The sequence below is a fragment of the Esox lucius genome, chromosome 12 (assembly GCF_011004845.1).
Source record: "Esox lucius isolate fEsoLuc1 chromosome 12, fEsoLuc1.pri, whole genome shotgun sequence".
Lineage (NCBI taxonomy): Eukaryota > Metazoa > Chordata > Actinopteri > Esociformes > Esocidae > Esox > Esox lucius.
Window position 1 is genome coordinate 29,563,828 of NC_047580.1, and position 15,507 is coordinate 29,579,334.

The 15,507-nt window shown below is 40.8% G+C and overlaps 1 protein-coding gene across 1 annotated transcript; it reads right to left on the reverse strand.

Moving 5' to 3' along the window:
- Nucleotides 1-39: 39 nt before the first annotated feature.
- Nucleotides 40-4,681, reverse strand: tac3a (tachykinin precursor 3a). The gene is made up of 7 exons (XM_010875105.4): nucleotides 4,444-4,681; nucleotides 3,682-3,809; nucleotides 3,407-3,506; nucleotides 2,985-3,017; nucleotides 2,805-2,858; nucleotides 748-826; nucleotides 40-389 (listed from the first exon to the last, which is right to left on the reverse strand). The coding sequence occupies exons 2-7, from the start codon at nucleotides 3,793-3,795 to the stop codon at nucleotides 371-373; spliced, it is 399 nt and encodes a 132-aa protein (XP_010873407.1). The 5' UTR covers nucleotides 3,796-3,809; nucleotides 4,444-4,681; the 3' UTR covers nucleotides 40-370.
- Nucleotides 4,682-15,507: the final 10,826 nt, after the last annotated feature.

The following is a 15,507-nucleotide window of genomic DNA, read 5'->3' on the forward strand; positions in this document are numbered from 1 at the left end:
AGCCTCCACTCTTGTGATCTGACAAGCCAGCTACATGGGTTCAATTCATTGTTTTATTTACAAAAATTGTATGTTGCCTTGAACTTTGGGAGAAAAAGAACACACTATGTTAAAGAAATAGATCTTATCGGATGTAACCATTGTTGATTACAATATGTACAGCCTGAATACTTGTTAGTTACTATGACAACCCATCTGGTGCATGCTACAGTAACATGTTGGTTTAAATGTCATAGATGTTCTGCAGTAGTTGGTGTTGTAAAAGAAACAGTTGCTCTTCTGTATTGTATAATATTAATAATAATATATTGAATCTTCTGAAAGGGGGCTTTGCCTTGGCTGGATGGTAAAGATGGGTCCCAGTGGATGTTTATAATCCACGACGAAACCTGCATCAAGACATTGCCAGTGGTTTACTGTACAGTCCAACACACGTAGAATCAATAAAGGTTCAGAAATATTTTTTTATATGTATAAAATATTGTTATGTAATATTGTGTCATATAATATTGAACATAGGAAAAATGTAATAGGAGCTTTATCAATATTGAATGTACGGCCAAGCATACGCTTCTCAACTGAGTCTCAAAGGTGCATGGAAATCAGGATATATTCTAACAAAATAAAATGCGTTCATTCTACTGAATGACACGTTAGAGAAGATAGCGCGTGCGCACACACACAGAAAGACATTCGAACACACAGAAAGGCATACAAACATACATAAACACACAGATCCAGACTCACCTCATCCTGCATTTGTTAAAGAAAACACCTCCTCTTCTCGTCTGTGGGTATGTCTCCTTTCTCAAAGGACTCATATTACCTGTGAGAGACGCACTGAGTTAGCTGAAAAGATCCATGGCACATTAGACATTTATAGAGGTCAGGATCAATTCATCAACTTAACTCAATTCTAACTCAAATTTTCCCTCATTGCAAAGAATAGAAGAGAATTGGAATCTCAGTGTATTCCGGAAATCGACCGGAATTGAAACAGAACTAACTGGAAGGACGGAATGGGTTTATTCATATGATATTGTATGCTAGAACGCAGGACAGGGACTTATGATATGATGCCTATGGCCAGTTAACCCATGACATTGACTGTTAAAACAATGTGCTTTGAAACACCACTTGGTGGCAACTTAACAGACAGAACCTTAACTTTACTGGACTGTTGAAACAAACCATTCAGTGACGTTTCAGACCATTTCATGGTGTGTTGTAATACCATTTAATTAAGAATTGAAAGATTGTATACATTCTTGGTCATTCTATTTAACACAGAAACAAATGTTTCATGTTTTACATTGATTTAATTTGAACATGTATTTGTGCTTCTGATAAATCGGTTGATACAACCCACTTTCTCATGTTTTAATGAACTCAGTGTTCAATCCATTAGTTCTATCTACAGGTTCCACTATAAAGTATTGCAGGAAACTCTAGAACAATCCCTATAAGCTCTTCACTCCCAGTTTCAAAGTGATTAACTATTAAACAACCCTCCAAGAACTTATTAAATGCAGTAATCATGTCTATTCATTGCACATAATTTTGCCTGCTGATTTCGATGCCTATTCATTATGACTCATTACACCTCATTGTAAAGAAAACTGCTCAATACTGACGTCTTATTTTCTTTCTTCAAACATGGCAACACAGTGTAAAATTATAACCATGTATAAAACGTTTTGTATTACTCACAATCTTTTAAAATCAGCCATGTAGTAAAAGTGAGAGATAGAATAATAAAACTATTATTTTGATGTTCTACATCAGTTTTCTCTATCCTAAAAAAAACACTCTAAAAAGAAACGGTTCTTGGAGTGTCTGTTACTTTGAAACTGTTGGAGAACCCCTGCACGTCTTTCAAGGAAACATGTGAAAGGGTATTGTAAAGAACAATTATCAGTTGGTACTCAAAGAACCATACACACAACCTGCACCCAAAAGGTTGTATACATGGTTCTTTGAGGAGCCATAAAAAGGGGTTCCCCCACAGTTTCAATGTGAAGACCTTCCCTTAAAGTACCCTCCAAACAAGCTTTTCTTTTTAGAGTGTAATCTTTTGTTCTTTCATGTGTGATGTGTAATGTTATTTATATGTGCCTAATATCTATGTAGGATCCTCAGCCATTGAATCCAAAACACTTTCAGAGTACCACTATACTGTTTTAAAACACTTTCAGAGTACCACTATACTGTTTTAAAACACTTTCAGAGTACCACTATACTGTTTTAAAACACTTTCAGAGTACCACTATACTGTTTTAAAACACTTTCAGAGTACCACTATACTGTTTTAAAACACGTTCAGAGTACCACTATACTGTTTTAAAACACGTTCAGAGTACCACTATACAGTTTTAAAACACTTTCAGGGTACCACTATAATGTTTAAAACATGTTCAGCGTTCCACTATACTGTTTTAAAACATTCTGTGTGCCATAAAACCTACATTGGAGTTTCCATTCAAACAATCTTCAAGCATCAGGCTTCAGGTTGGATGCACATGTAAATTATCAATATACCAGGGCTAAGGGGCTGTTATTAGTCACGACGGAATGCGGAGTGCTTTGTCACGGCCATTAGCCTTGGCATACTGGCCATATACCACAAACCCTGATGTGTGCAGTTGCTTTATAAACCAATCATCATCACAATTAAAACAGGAAGAAATTGATTATTTGTTATTCCCATTGTATACTGGGACATCAAGCATCACTTTCAACCAGTAAGCATTAAGGATTGGAACCATCCATTTTCTAATTTCATTTATGGTTTTCCACCCACTCACCAAGTTCTGAGTTTCTTCGGCCCATTAACCCAACAAAGACATCATCCATCTCCCCTGTTACAAAAACAATTGAGTTATTATCAAATGCAGGTGTTGGCAGTGAATGAAAGAAGATGTCAAAATAAAAGCTAATAGAAATTATAAAAAATATTGATATTTGAAATCAATTGTTTTACTTACTTTTATGTGGAGATGGTGGTAAACCATTTAAATCTGGGGGAAATATGTAAAATGCAAACAACACTTAAAAATCACAATAGTAAAGGGAATAGCAGTCTTTTGAAGAAAGCATTTGCTTGTTTTGAACACCTGCATCAGCCTATATATTTTTTTTAATAATACTAATGAATATCTATACTAATTGTTCAAAGCAGTCAGCCACAATGAAGTATCAGCATAATCTAATGTGTCACTGGCATTATTCCCTTTCCATTCTGCAAAGTTCTTCGTCTCAACACCATGTCTTTAGGCCGTGTTAATTATGTCGTGCAGACTGAGATACATTTGCTGATATGAAAATGTATTTAAAAAGGAAAACGAAAAGGGTATATGGAATAACTTTCTCTAAACTGGAATGCAGAAAAGAGAGAGATGACGCTTACCAGCGCTCCTTCTCCCCATCAGCCCGACAAAGCTGTCGTAATCAAGGTCGTTATATCTTTTCAGAAGGGTTCTCTGGAGGATTTTCAAATCTGGGCTCTCCTGAAATTATTGCACATTTATAGTATATCCAAACACACACACGCACACATAAATGACTATATATGGGTTTGGTAAAATAGGAAGGAATTAACTGAGTCAAAATCACTCACTGGTATACGCGTATGTGATGTTGAGATTTGAACTGAGAGTCTGAGAAACTGAGAAACGTACTTACCTCGGAGTCTGCGGTTGTTCTGAACCGTCCAGCCGCAGGTTCTTCGCAGCTGGACTCGCTCGAGCGGAGTTTCATAGCGAGGAACAGAGCCACCAGCAACAAGCCGCTTCTCATCTTTTTACCGCCACCTGTAAGGCGAGTGAAGATGGGTTGGCAACAGCATAGCCACACGACAAATGTATTGTTGTATTCAAATTGTATCACTGAAGTTCAGCGTTAAACCTTGATTAAAACGTAAGGCAATATTCCATCCCGATTGTGTAGAGCTCGAAGTAACAACAGTAAAAGTAATTCGATTGGAGCAAATGCGCATCACATTCGAGTCTGTCTTCACGCTAAGGAAAATGTCCCTACATATAATACAGCTCAAAGATATGATTACAATGACCAAGGGAATCATACACAAATAAGACATAATAAAAACGAAAGCTCTTTGTTTTAAATTCTATATAGACGTGCCAAATGCGCACGGCTGTGGTGCCATGGATTTTTTTTACACTTATGGTGTATATGATTTATTAATGACTGTAATTTGGCTTTCTGGAGAGGTTCTCAAATACAGCAATATTGTTAAAATAACAATGTTTTCCCCCCGCTTGCTTTAATGGTTAGGTTTGTAACGTATCCAACTGTCCCTGTCAAATGCTTACCATCCAATAGATGGACAATACTTTAGGAGAAATATATGTATATATACTTTCTCTAATTTAACTCTTAAATTACACATCAATGACATATTCATAGGAATGAAATACTTTGTACCTGTTTTCTGACTGAAGTGGTAATAATCTGTTAAAGATGTAAAAGACAGGAGTGGACAGCACGCGTGCCAAGATGCGTTGTGGAGTGATGAAAGACGCGGATAGATCCTGCAGTCCAGTGACGAGATCTGCCAAACTCAGACTAAGGTGTACACCTCTCTGTTTATTAAATGATAGCTGGGTATCTGCGCAAGTCCAATCAGCTGCAGCAACGTAGATGAGGTCTGGACGTCTTTTATCACATTCTTGTGTGTCCTCATAGCCTGCCGCGGATGATGATGATGACGATGATCAGGATGTTAGAATAGAGCCGGTGGCGCCAAGCTGTCACCAGACAAAATAAGCCAAGATCCATTCACTGTCCCTAAACGTTCAGTGGTTCAATTTTCATACATGATTCACATCTGATTTCTAGGCAACTGTAGCTGCAATGGGTGATTGTCCTATGGTTTCAGTTGGCTTCCTCATTTTCAGTTGTTGAGGTAAGGATTGCATCCATGATATACAGTTGGCTTGTTTTTCAATTGAGTGTGACAAAAATATGAGTTTCAACAAGAGCACCGTTGTTAAGTGTTGTTAAGCCATTCTTTCTGAACTTTTTTTCTGTCTCACTCACTAACTCACTCACTAACTCACTCACTAACTCAGTCAAACTCTCTCTCGCTCTTCCGCTCTCAATCTCCCCACCTCTATTTCTCTGTCATTGTAAAATGGAAGACTTTTGGAACCACCAAGACTTCCTAGAGCTGGCCGCCCAAACGTACTTAGCAAACGTGCAAGCAAAGCATTGGTCAGGAAGGTGATAAAGAACCCAATGGCCAATCTTAGAGATCTTCAGAGTTTCTTCAGAGTTTCTTCAGTTTCTTCAGAGTTTCATCGGCTGCTACCTGCACTCTTAAGGGAACCCTTAAATCACACATTGGGTCTGGGTAAAGGAAATCCATTAAAGATCAAATTCTTTACTGTACATTGTGTAATTTGTTGAGAACAAAATGACATAACAAGGGTCGATGGAAACCAAAATCACCAACCAATTAAGAGCTGGATTCAAACTCACAATTGAAATCACAGGCTGGTCCAACTTGTGTGACTCAATAGTGTGTATGGCCCCCATGTGCCTGTATGCACTCACAACAATGTCTGGGCGTGCTCCTGATTAGACGGCGGTTGGTGTCCTCAGATCTGTGAAACGTGAGGGCTAGTCAATGGCATCAATGCCTTTGTCATCCAGGAACTACCTACGCACTCTGGCCACATGAAGCCGGGCATTGTCCTGCACCAGGAGGAACCCAGGGCCCACTGCACCAGCCTAAGCTCTGACGATTGGTCTGAGGATTTCATCCCGGTACCTAACAGCAGTCAAGGTACTGTTGGCTAGCATGTGGAGGTCTGTGCAACCCTCCAAGGATATGCCTCCCCAGACCATCACTGACCCACCAATAAACCGGTCATGCTGGATGATGTTCCAGGCAGTATAATGTTCACGGCATCTCCAAGACATTGTCATGTGCTCATCTGTGAAGAGAACAGGGCACCAATGGCAGACCTGCCAATTCTGGTGATCTCTGACAAATGCCAATGGAGCTGCATGGTGCTGGGCTGTGAGCACAGGTTCCACTAGAGGACGTCAGGCCCTCATGCCACCCTCATGGAGTCTGTTTCTGACAGTTTGGTCAAGAACATTCACAACAGTAGCCTGCTAGAAGTTATTTTGTAGGCTCTGGCAGTGCTCCTCCTGTTCCACCTTGCACAAAGTTGAATATATCAGTCCTACTGCTGGGTTGATGCCCTTCTATGGCCCTGTTCAGTTCTCCTTGTTTAACAGCCAGTCTCCTGGCATCTATTCCATGCTCCTGAGACTGTACTGGGAGACACAGCAAACCTTCATGCCTGCATAGATATGCCATCCCGGAGGAGCTGGACTACCTGTGCAAACTGAATGGGCTTCAGGTACTGCCTCATGCTACCAGTAGTGACAAGGACACTAGCAAAACACAAAACTAGAGAAGAATTAGTCAGGAATGATAAGGAAAGGACAGTTGTCTGTGGCCACCACCTGCAAAATCCTTCCCTTTTTGGGGGTTGTCTTGCTGTTGCCTCTCCAGTGCACCTGTTGTCACTTTCATTTGCACCAAAACAGGTGACATTGATTCACAATCACTTATGTTTCTTAATTGAACAGATTGATATGCCTGAAGTTTAATTGACTTGCTGTTATACAGTGATGATTACATGTTCCTTTAACTTTTCTGAGCAGTGTATTTATTAGTCCATGCTGTGGCCCTGAGCCATCATCCAGATGGTCCCATAGAGACTAGTAAGGCTACCATTGTCTATGAACACAGTACGTCGCTGCATCCACAAATGCAAGTTAAAACTCTACCATGCAATAAAGAAACCATATAAACATACCCAGAAATACTGCTGCCTTCTCTGGGCCCATGCTAATTTAGGATGGACTGAGGTGAAGTGCAAAACTGTCCTGTGGTATGACGATTTAACATTTGAAATTATTTTTGGAAATCTGGGAAGTTGCTTCACCCAGGCTAGAGTTCACAGTTCAAAAACCAGCATTTGGTATGGGGATGGTATGGGGGTGCATTAGTGCACATGGCATGGGTGACTTGCACATATCTGTGAAGGCACCAGTAATCCTGAACAATATATACAGGTTTTGGGATAACATATACTGCCATTCAGATGACATATTTTTCAGGGAAGGTCTTTCATATTTCAACAAGACAATGCCAAACCACGTTCTACACATATTCCAACAGCATGGCTCCGTAGTAAAAGTGTCTGGTGCTAAACTGGCCGGCAGTCGAAACCTATCTCACATTGAAAACATTTGGCTCATTATGTAATGAGAAATACAGCAAAGGAGACCCCAAACTGTTGAGCAGCTGAAATCCTACGGTATATCAAGCAAGAATGTGACAACATGTCACTTTCAGAACTACAGTACAGCAATTGGTCTCCTCAGTTCCCATACAGAGTACTGTTAAAAGAAGAGGTGATGCAACACAGTGGTAAACATGCCCCTGTGCCAAAATTTTTTAAACATGTTGCTGGCATCAAATTCTAAATGGGCATTTGTTTTTCCAAAAACAATAACATTTCTGTGTTTCAACATTAGATGTGTTGTCTTTGTACTATTTTCAATAAAATATGGGGTTAAATGATTTGCACGTCACTGCATTCTGTTTTTATTTGCATTTTAAGCAGCGTCCCAACTGGAAACAGGGTGTCAATCAACTGTAGATCCATGCTTACAATACATTCACAGCTCATATCACATCATCCTGTATGCTTACTGCCAATTGTAAATAATTGCACTTTGTATACATTTTGTATTTTATGTACTTACATGCTGATTAACCACTAGCAGCAACATAAAACCAAATCAAATACTGTGTGAATGTACTTCAAGATTAAAGGTTATTCTGATTAGCACTGCCCTGGTGCACTGCTAATTAGCTGCTGTCCTCATGCTGGGCTGTCATACTCTTGATTGCTTAATTGTAGTGAACATTGACAAGAGCCAATCTGTCTAAGTCATTATAGATAGCAATAGGGGCTACCACCACTCCATGGGATTGCATGGATGGACGTCTTGGTGACAGGTTATTGAGCTGCGGCCTGCATTGAGAGTTGACTAGTACAGCGACATGGAAACCTTTCTTCAAGTTCCACCATCAATGCCATCAATGACCTGCCTATCGTTGTCTAACAATATTTATAATATTTCAAAATTTCACATTTTTAAAAATGTTTTATTCTTTCCTGTGAACAGTTATAATAAATAGTAAAATGGAGAGAAGCTTTTGTTGGAATGTGGTGTCTGCGGATACAGGACTAACACCTGGTGGAATGTGGTGCCTGAGGATACAGGACTAACACCTGGTGGAATGTGGTGTCTGCGGATACAGGATTAACACCTGGTGGAATGTGATGTCTGCGGATACAGGATTAACACCTGGTGGAATGTGATGTCTGAGGATACAGGATTAACACTTGGTGGAATGTGGTGCCTGAGTATACAGGACTAACACCTGGTGGAATGTGGTGCCTGAGGATAAAGGACTAACACCTGGTGGAATGTGGTGCCTGAGGATACAGGACTAACACCTGGTGGAATGTGGTGCCTGAGGATACAGGACTAACACCTGGTGGAATGTGGTGCCTGAGGATAAAGGACTAACACCTGGTGGAATGTGGTGCCTGAGGATACAGGACTAACACCAGGTGGAATGTGGTGTCTGAGGATACAGGACTAACACCTGGTGGAATGTGGTGCCTGAGGATAAAGGACTAACACCTGGTGGAATGTGGTGCCTGAGGATACAGGACTAACACCTGGTGGAATGTGGTGCCTGAGGATACAGGACTAACACCTGGTGGAGTCAGCCATCGAGAATCAAACCTTGACATTTCCTGAGCTTCCTTTGGTCGTGACTTGACACATAACAAGAGTACATCACCTTTCACTGACTACAAACATGACAGTATTGGGACGGACAGTTGAATAACACTCAGACAAAGGAAAATGACTGTTATCTATAATGACTAGATGCTTATTGTATATTCGTCCTATTCAGGGCTGTACGCGGACCTTTCGAGGGGCACGGGCTGAAATGATAAAAATGGATAAATGCCCGCAGGGAAATGGACCGTCAGCTTCCACGATGCGCAACAGGGAGGAAGTGTGCACGTCTGGGTGAATGACGCACGTCACACAGACAGAATGCGGGCGCTGACGGATAAAAAGGGCACTTGTTGAGTCGGTGGGGAAAGCGGCAGGGGCTCAAGCCCCCCCCCCCCTTCCCTGCCTGTTCTTACGCCACATATATACAAGGTTTGTTATATGTATGTGTGAATCTGAAATGTGTGTTCTGCATTTCCACTCTCTAAGAGAGTGGGGTCATAACCAGGTAATTAACCATTATTTCTCGGCAACCAAAGGGCAATTACCTTTAACTACCTTGCTGAAGGCCAGAAGGACGAATTGCTGTTAACCTTTGTCCATTCAGGGATTCGATCCAGCAACATTTCAAAGACAGGCCAAATGCTTAATTTGCAATTTCTACTAAGGTAACACATATGGGATTGTTTAAAGATTGTCATACCGCACATTCAACTCTAAGGCATTTCTTACTTGAATATCTCTAGTAAGTTTAACTCGAAGTTAATGAAATATTACTAATGACTTAAACATTTTCTATAATACTGACTTTCAGTCAAATGTTGGAAATTTAAAATGAAAGATTTCCCAGCATGCTCTATTGTGGGTTAATATATTACACAAAGATCAAACACATAGATTTTTCTAGTTATCCAATCATGCAGTAAAATTTTTTTGTTCCACCTGGTACCAGATTTATTGTTCCAATGAATTAGAAATGACACCTAACTAAAACAGGAGACACTGCATTCTGCACAAAAATCTTGTGTGCTTCATGGGAGAGTGGCAGAATAGAAAGCTCCAGTCAAAGCCCATACCTTAATCCAATCGACAATATGTAGAAAGACTACCACATGGCTGTTCACCAAAGGTCCCCACACCACATGATGGAGTAAGCAATTTAGTAAAGAAAGATGGGCTAAATGTGTTGTGTGCAGATATACAAAGCTGGTGCAGACATCTCCCAATAGACTCATGACTGTAATTGATGCAGCAGGTGCCTCCCCCAAATATAGATTTTCAAGCATTTTTGCATTTGTATTAAATGTATTTATAACAATTTATAGATTTTATTGTTCTCTTTGACATTATACATTATTTTGTGTTGATCAGTGGCAAAGAAATCCTAATTAAATCCATATTGATGTCATGTTTGAACAAAATATAATGTTGAAAAGTCTGAACCAAACTGACAGCATATTCACCAAAACAGGGAAGAGATGACAGAGAGGCTTGATTCCAAACAAGGGGTTTAATGCAGTTTAACAGATAAGGGCAGAGGTAACAAACTGGTATGATCCCAGATGGAAGGTTTAATGATGTATTAACAGAGCAGGGCAGAGATGACAGACAGGTTTGATTCCAGGTAAAGGATTCATTTTATTGACTTCTTCCACAGAGCTAGAAAGATCCCCCATGATGCACTGCTTCTCATGGACTACACGCAGAGTTACATCTCTCTTGAATTACAAAAACATATCATAAACTAACAACTCTAGGAAAGAAAATATATGCAACCCTAAACAAATTGTACAGTCACAAGATGGAAAAGCAACCAGTTCTTTACAGACTGGGGTTGAGTCGGGAAAGTGAAGCAGGCACCAAGACACAACTAAAACAGTTTCTATAAATTATTTAGTTGAGACATGGTACAAATATTTACATATTTTTCACTGACGTATGGAAGAAGGCATCAGAAACCTTTGAAGGGATGGAAATGTGCTCATTTACTCTGGAATACCAAAATAAATGGCTTTCTTCCATTCCTATCATAGCTCCTTTCACTTTTCATAGCTCCTTTAGCTTCCTTTCCTACTTTACACAAAAGGAAAGGGAAAAAGTTATGAAAGGAGGGAACGGAGAAAAAAGGTTGGAAGGAAAACAAAGAAACCAGAAAAACTATCAAGCAAAATAGAAGACAAAAGGAAAGTAGTGAAAGAACTTGAGAAAGGAAAAAAGAAAAGGAAAGAGCGAGTAAGGTAGGGTAGGAAAGCTAGGAGCAAAGGAGGTGGGAAATAGCAGGGAAAGGATAACGGAAAGGGGGAAAGGAAAACAAGTTAGGAAATTAAAAAATAAAAGTGATCAGATGTCCTCTCATTTATACAAAATAAAGACTCCTTCCATTGGCGTCATTCAAGTGACTATTAGAACCAGTGAGTGTTCTAAATCAACGGTCCTGAAACCTGTCCTGGTATTAGATGTCTAGAGCAGAACCAGTGAGTGCTCTAAATCAACGGTCCTGAAACCTGTCCTGGTATTAGATGTCTAGAGCAGAACCAGTGAGTGCTCTAAATCAACGGTCCTGAAACCTGTCCTGGTATTAGATGTCTAGAGCAGAACCAGTGAGTGCTCTAAATCAACGGTCCTGAAACCTGTCCTGGTATTAGATGTCTAGAGCAGAACCAGTGAGTGCTCTAAATCAATGGTACTGAAACCTGTCCTGGTATTAGATGTCTAGAGCAGAACCAGTGAGTGCTCTAAATCAACGGTCCTGAAACCTGTCCTGGTATTTGATGTCTAGAGCGAGAACACCTGAAGCAACATGGCTATGGCTACTAGCTGAATCAATTGAGTTCAATACAATTATCATCAACATTTACGCTCCACTGATCCGTGTACGATAAACAAAATCAACACAAGCGATCAGCAAAATGTAAAATGTGTAATGCAAATACAGAAATGCAATGTGCGGAGTCAAATAATTATGCATGTACTGCTATAGATCGGTCTGTGAAAGATATCTCTTGCCGCATTTAAATAATAACTAAGACTGTCCAAATTACTTCATAATAATCAACTGAAATTCATTAGTCACTCACAATATCTAAACTGATCTGGGGAGGGGGGGGGCACTGCATTATTCATGGAGTAGAAAATGTTTACCTCGCCATGTTTGTTTTGTACTACACTAAAGGGCTTTTCAGACAGCCAGCGGAGAATCGCAGAGTTCCCCCGCCGAGTACAAGAAGAAAGATGCTAGCTAACTCGTCTTGCTGTGTGGCGCACAGTGACACACCACCACTCAGACAACATTTCACGCTATGATTGGTCAACCACAACTACGCAGCTTCAGAAATCAAACCAATTCTATTTCCTCACCCTGGCTCAGCCTGATTAATACCCATGATACCCTCCACAGGGGCACCCCGCAGTGAAAGACCGCTTCCGATTCATTAAAGCGGTGGGAGCGAATACAGGACTGTTGGCCGAGCAAAACTGTGTGAGCATACTTAAAGACAAATATTTTTCTACATTCTGAATAAGCTACTCAGTCATTTGTTTCCTTGTTGCTATTCATTTGTCAAACCTTATCTGCACATTTCTTTTTGCTGGTCACCCATTGGAATTAAGCCCACTGGCATTGCAAGCACAACAGGCTACTAACTGATGCACAAGGGAGAAAATTGGAATAAGAAATAAGTTAATAACTCAAATACAGGTCTCGAGCCAACTGTGTGTGTCTGTGTGTGTCTGTGTGGTGTGTTTGCATGTCAGAGTTTTTGAAGAATTCACTTACAGCACTCAATTAAATACTTTACAATGCATTCTACCTTGGAATTTGTATTTGGAAATCCTCTTAAATGCAGTTTGGTTGACTATTTTGTTTTTACAATTAACCATTCAAATACTCAAATGAAATGAATTGTTCTTTGTTGTTTATGTCAATTATTTGCAATTATTTTGTGTATAATGTCAATACAACATTTATTTCATAGTATCTTTTTTTTTCTTTTACTGAAATTGCTATTGTGTACTAAGAAAAATGTTTTTGCCTAATTTAAATGAGAGAATACAAGCTCTTACCAAAACAACTGACTATAATCAGTATTTATCAGCGGTATGCAAATAAATCAAAAGTTATTTTGCCTCACAATTAAAGGCAATCAGATTAACTTGAATGGATGTTTTGTGGATCGCAAGTCATGAATATTTCATTTACATAAACTTTCAGATCAGAGCAGCCTTGAGACTGTAACCACGGGAGATGGTACAGCTCGACAACACACACAGCCACACACACAGGACAGACACACGCGCCATAGGGGACCCAACTGACATTAGGATCTTCAGTACCTTGCCACTGAGAATAGACAGGGAACAAAGGCATTGAAACGTTCCAACTGTTGCATTGCATGTTAACGGTATAATGTTTAAATAATGAACTTCCGACGGCGCTGTATCGCACATCCACAAACAGGAAAGAGAGGTCGGAGTTCGGAGAACGAGGTGGGTGGCGGTGGGAGTGCGGGTGGTGTCCGTGCTGGTGGTGTACAGAGGGGTCAGGTGGGGGGTGGGACATCTGACAGATGTGTGGGAGCGAGGAAGTCATTAGTTCATTACATAATTGATGATTTTTCGATTGATGATTCCCCCCCCTCCTCCAAATCAAAGGGCGTTACTCTGAAGACAAACAGTGAGCTGTCAGTGAACCCTGGGGTCTGGTGGGGAAGTCACCCTGCTGTTCTGACCCCGAACCCTCTCCTCTTTATCGTCTTTCTGTTGTGCTGCCCCCCCCCCACCCCTTCACTCTCCTCATTCCTCTTCCCACTTCACTTTCTCTTCCCCCCCTCTTCTCTCTCCTCTTCACCATCCTCTCCCAACTCCCCTCTCTCCTCCTCTCCTCTCCTCTCTCCGCTCCTGTTGAAGTGGCGTTGTCATGGGACATATTGATTTGATGTGCTGACGTTCTGCTGTGTACCCGTGGAACCTGGAACTGGAATGGAACAGCACACGTTCTAATTCCGTGGTCATATTAAACCAGACGCTTTTTCATGAACGCAACACTGCAGCCAAACTCTATTACTGGATGTTTGTATTGGCTGAAGGCAGTAATCACATCTTTCCACTGCTTGAGCGTTTATGTGTTTGCCGTTATTGTCCAGTTTCACTGCGTCCTGAACAATGTTTCATGATTTGTTATTTTCAAGGTTACACTGAAGATCCCCTGTAGTTTCCCTTGGCAATACATTTAAATGGATTAGGTAAGAACAGAAATGGAAAAACACTTTTTGACAAGCGTTATATTGACATCAGTCTGGACGTTGCTGTGAAGCTGAAATCGAAGAATCGAATTGGTTGTACAGTATGTCTGGAGTTCCTTGAGTCTGGAGTATCTGGCTTTGCTCCATTTGTTCCACCCTCAATCATATTCAGTCACATGACAATGAACACTATTCAAAATATGTAATATACTGGTCTTTTAAGTCCTGGATGCTGATTGGCTGAAACAGCATTCCGTCCTTCTGTGTGTGCGTGTGTATATTATGTGTTTTTTGTGTGGGTATAGATTAAGACTATATACCAAACATTGACAAATTAGTGTATTCTGTTAAATTAATGGCCATAACCATTTTCCAATAGCAAGTAAGGCACCTTTGGGGTTTGTGGGTTTAGTACATTACCGTTATAACACTACTGGGGCTGTAACCGGACACTCCACCCCCGGTCGTACATGAGACTTCGCTTTGGTCGCGTTCCAAGTCAGGGCACACCTTATCCATAGTGTGCACTATTGTCATCAGAACTCAACTGTGGATAATCACACAGCACACTTACACAGGCCTAAAGACGTAACTTGAGACGCGGCAGATGATATGACTGGGTCCGACGGCAAAGAGCACAAACATGCCTACAGACACAAGCGCCCGCACACGGCGCGTGGCTACAGCGGGCCAAGGGTGTCACAGCCGACCACGCCAGCATCGCACGGGACATAAACGACACAAATAACAGCACAGGCAAAGACATAAAGCCATCTGACACCCGTGCAGCTGATACAACTTAGTTTGACACTGGAGCTGAGTAACACCCGGGTGTTTCTTCGGTGTGAGATCAACTCCACGGGCGCACTTCAAATGTGGACACTGAAAATAGATGATCTTTTTGATTGAATTGACGTACCCTAACAGCTGATGATGCATTTGCCCATTGGCCAATAGAAATATAGTCGACTATGAAGCTGATACTCCTGTTATATTATGACATTACCTCGAGTAGGTTCAGCTCGTGGAGACCAAGAACAGTCTGACTCATGAAATCAAATCTATTGTGTCCATCTCCCGGTGAGGAAGTCGTTGAATAGGTGAATGATGTGAAAAAACACCAACGAAAAAAAAAGAGGAGGTGGACTGAGTCAGTGTGAGTTGGTGTGTGTGTGTTTTCCCATCTCAGACGTCCACTGAGCAGAAGGACGTGTGCATTAAAGCGTTACTACTCATTATCTGGATATCTAGAGAGGAACACATTTCCCATCCAGATTATTTGCTTTCAGAACACCTGCATATGGTGGCGGACACGAAGAAATGGGATATAATACCAGTATAAGCCTTTTCCTCTGCTTTGTGATCCTCAACCCTTACATTCCCCTTAGAAGGTGGCCTTTAC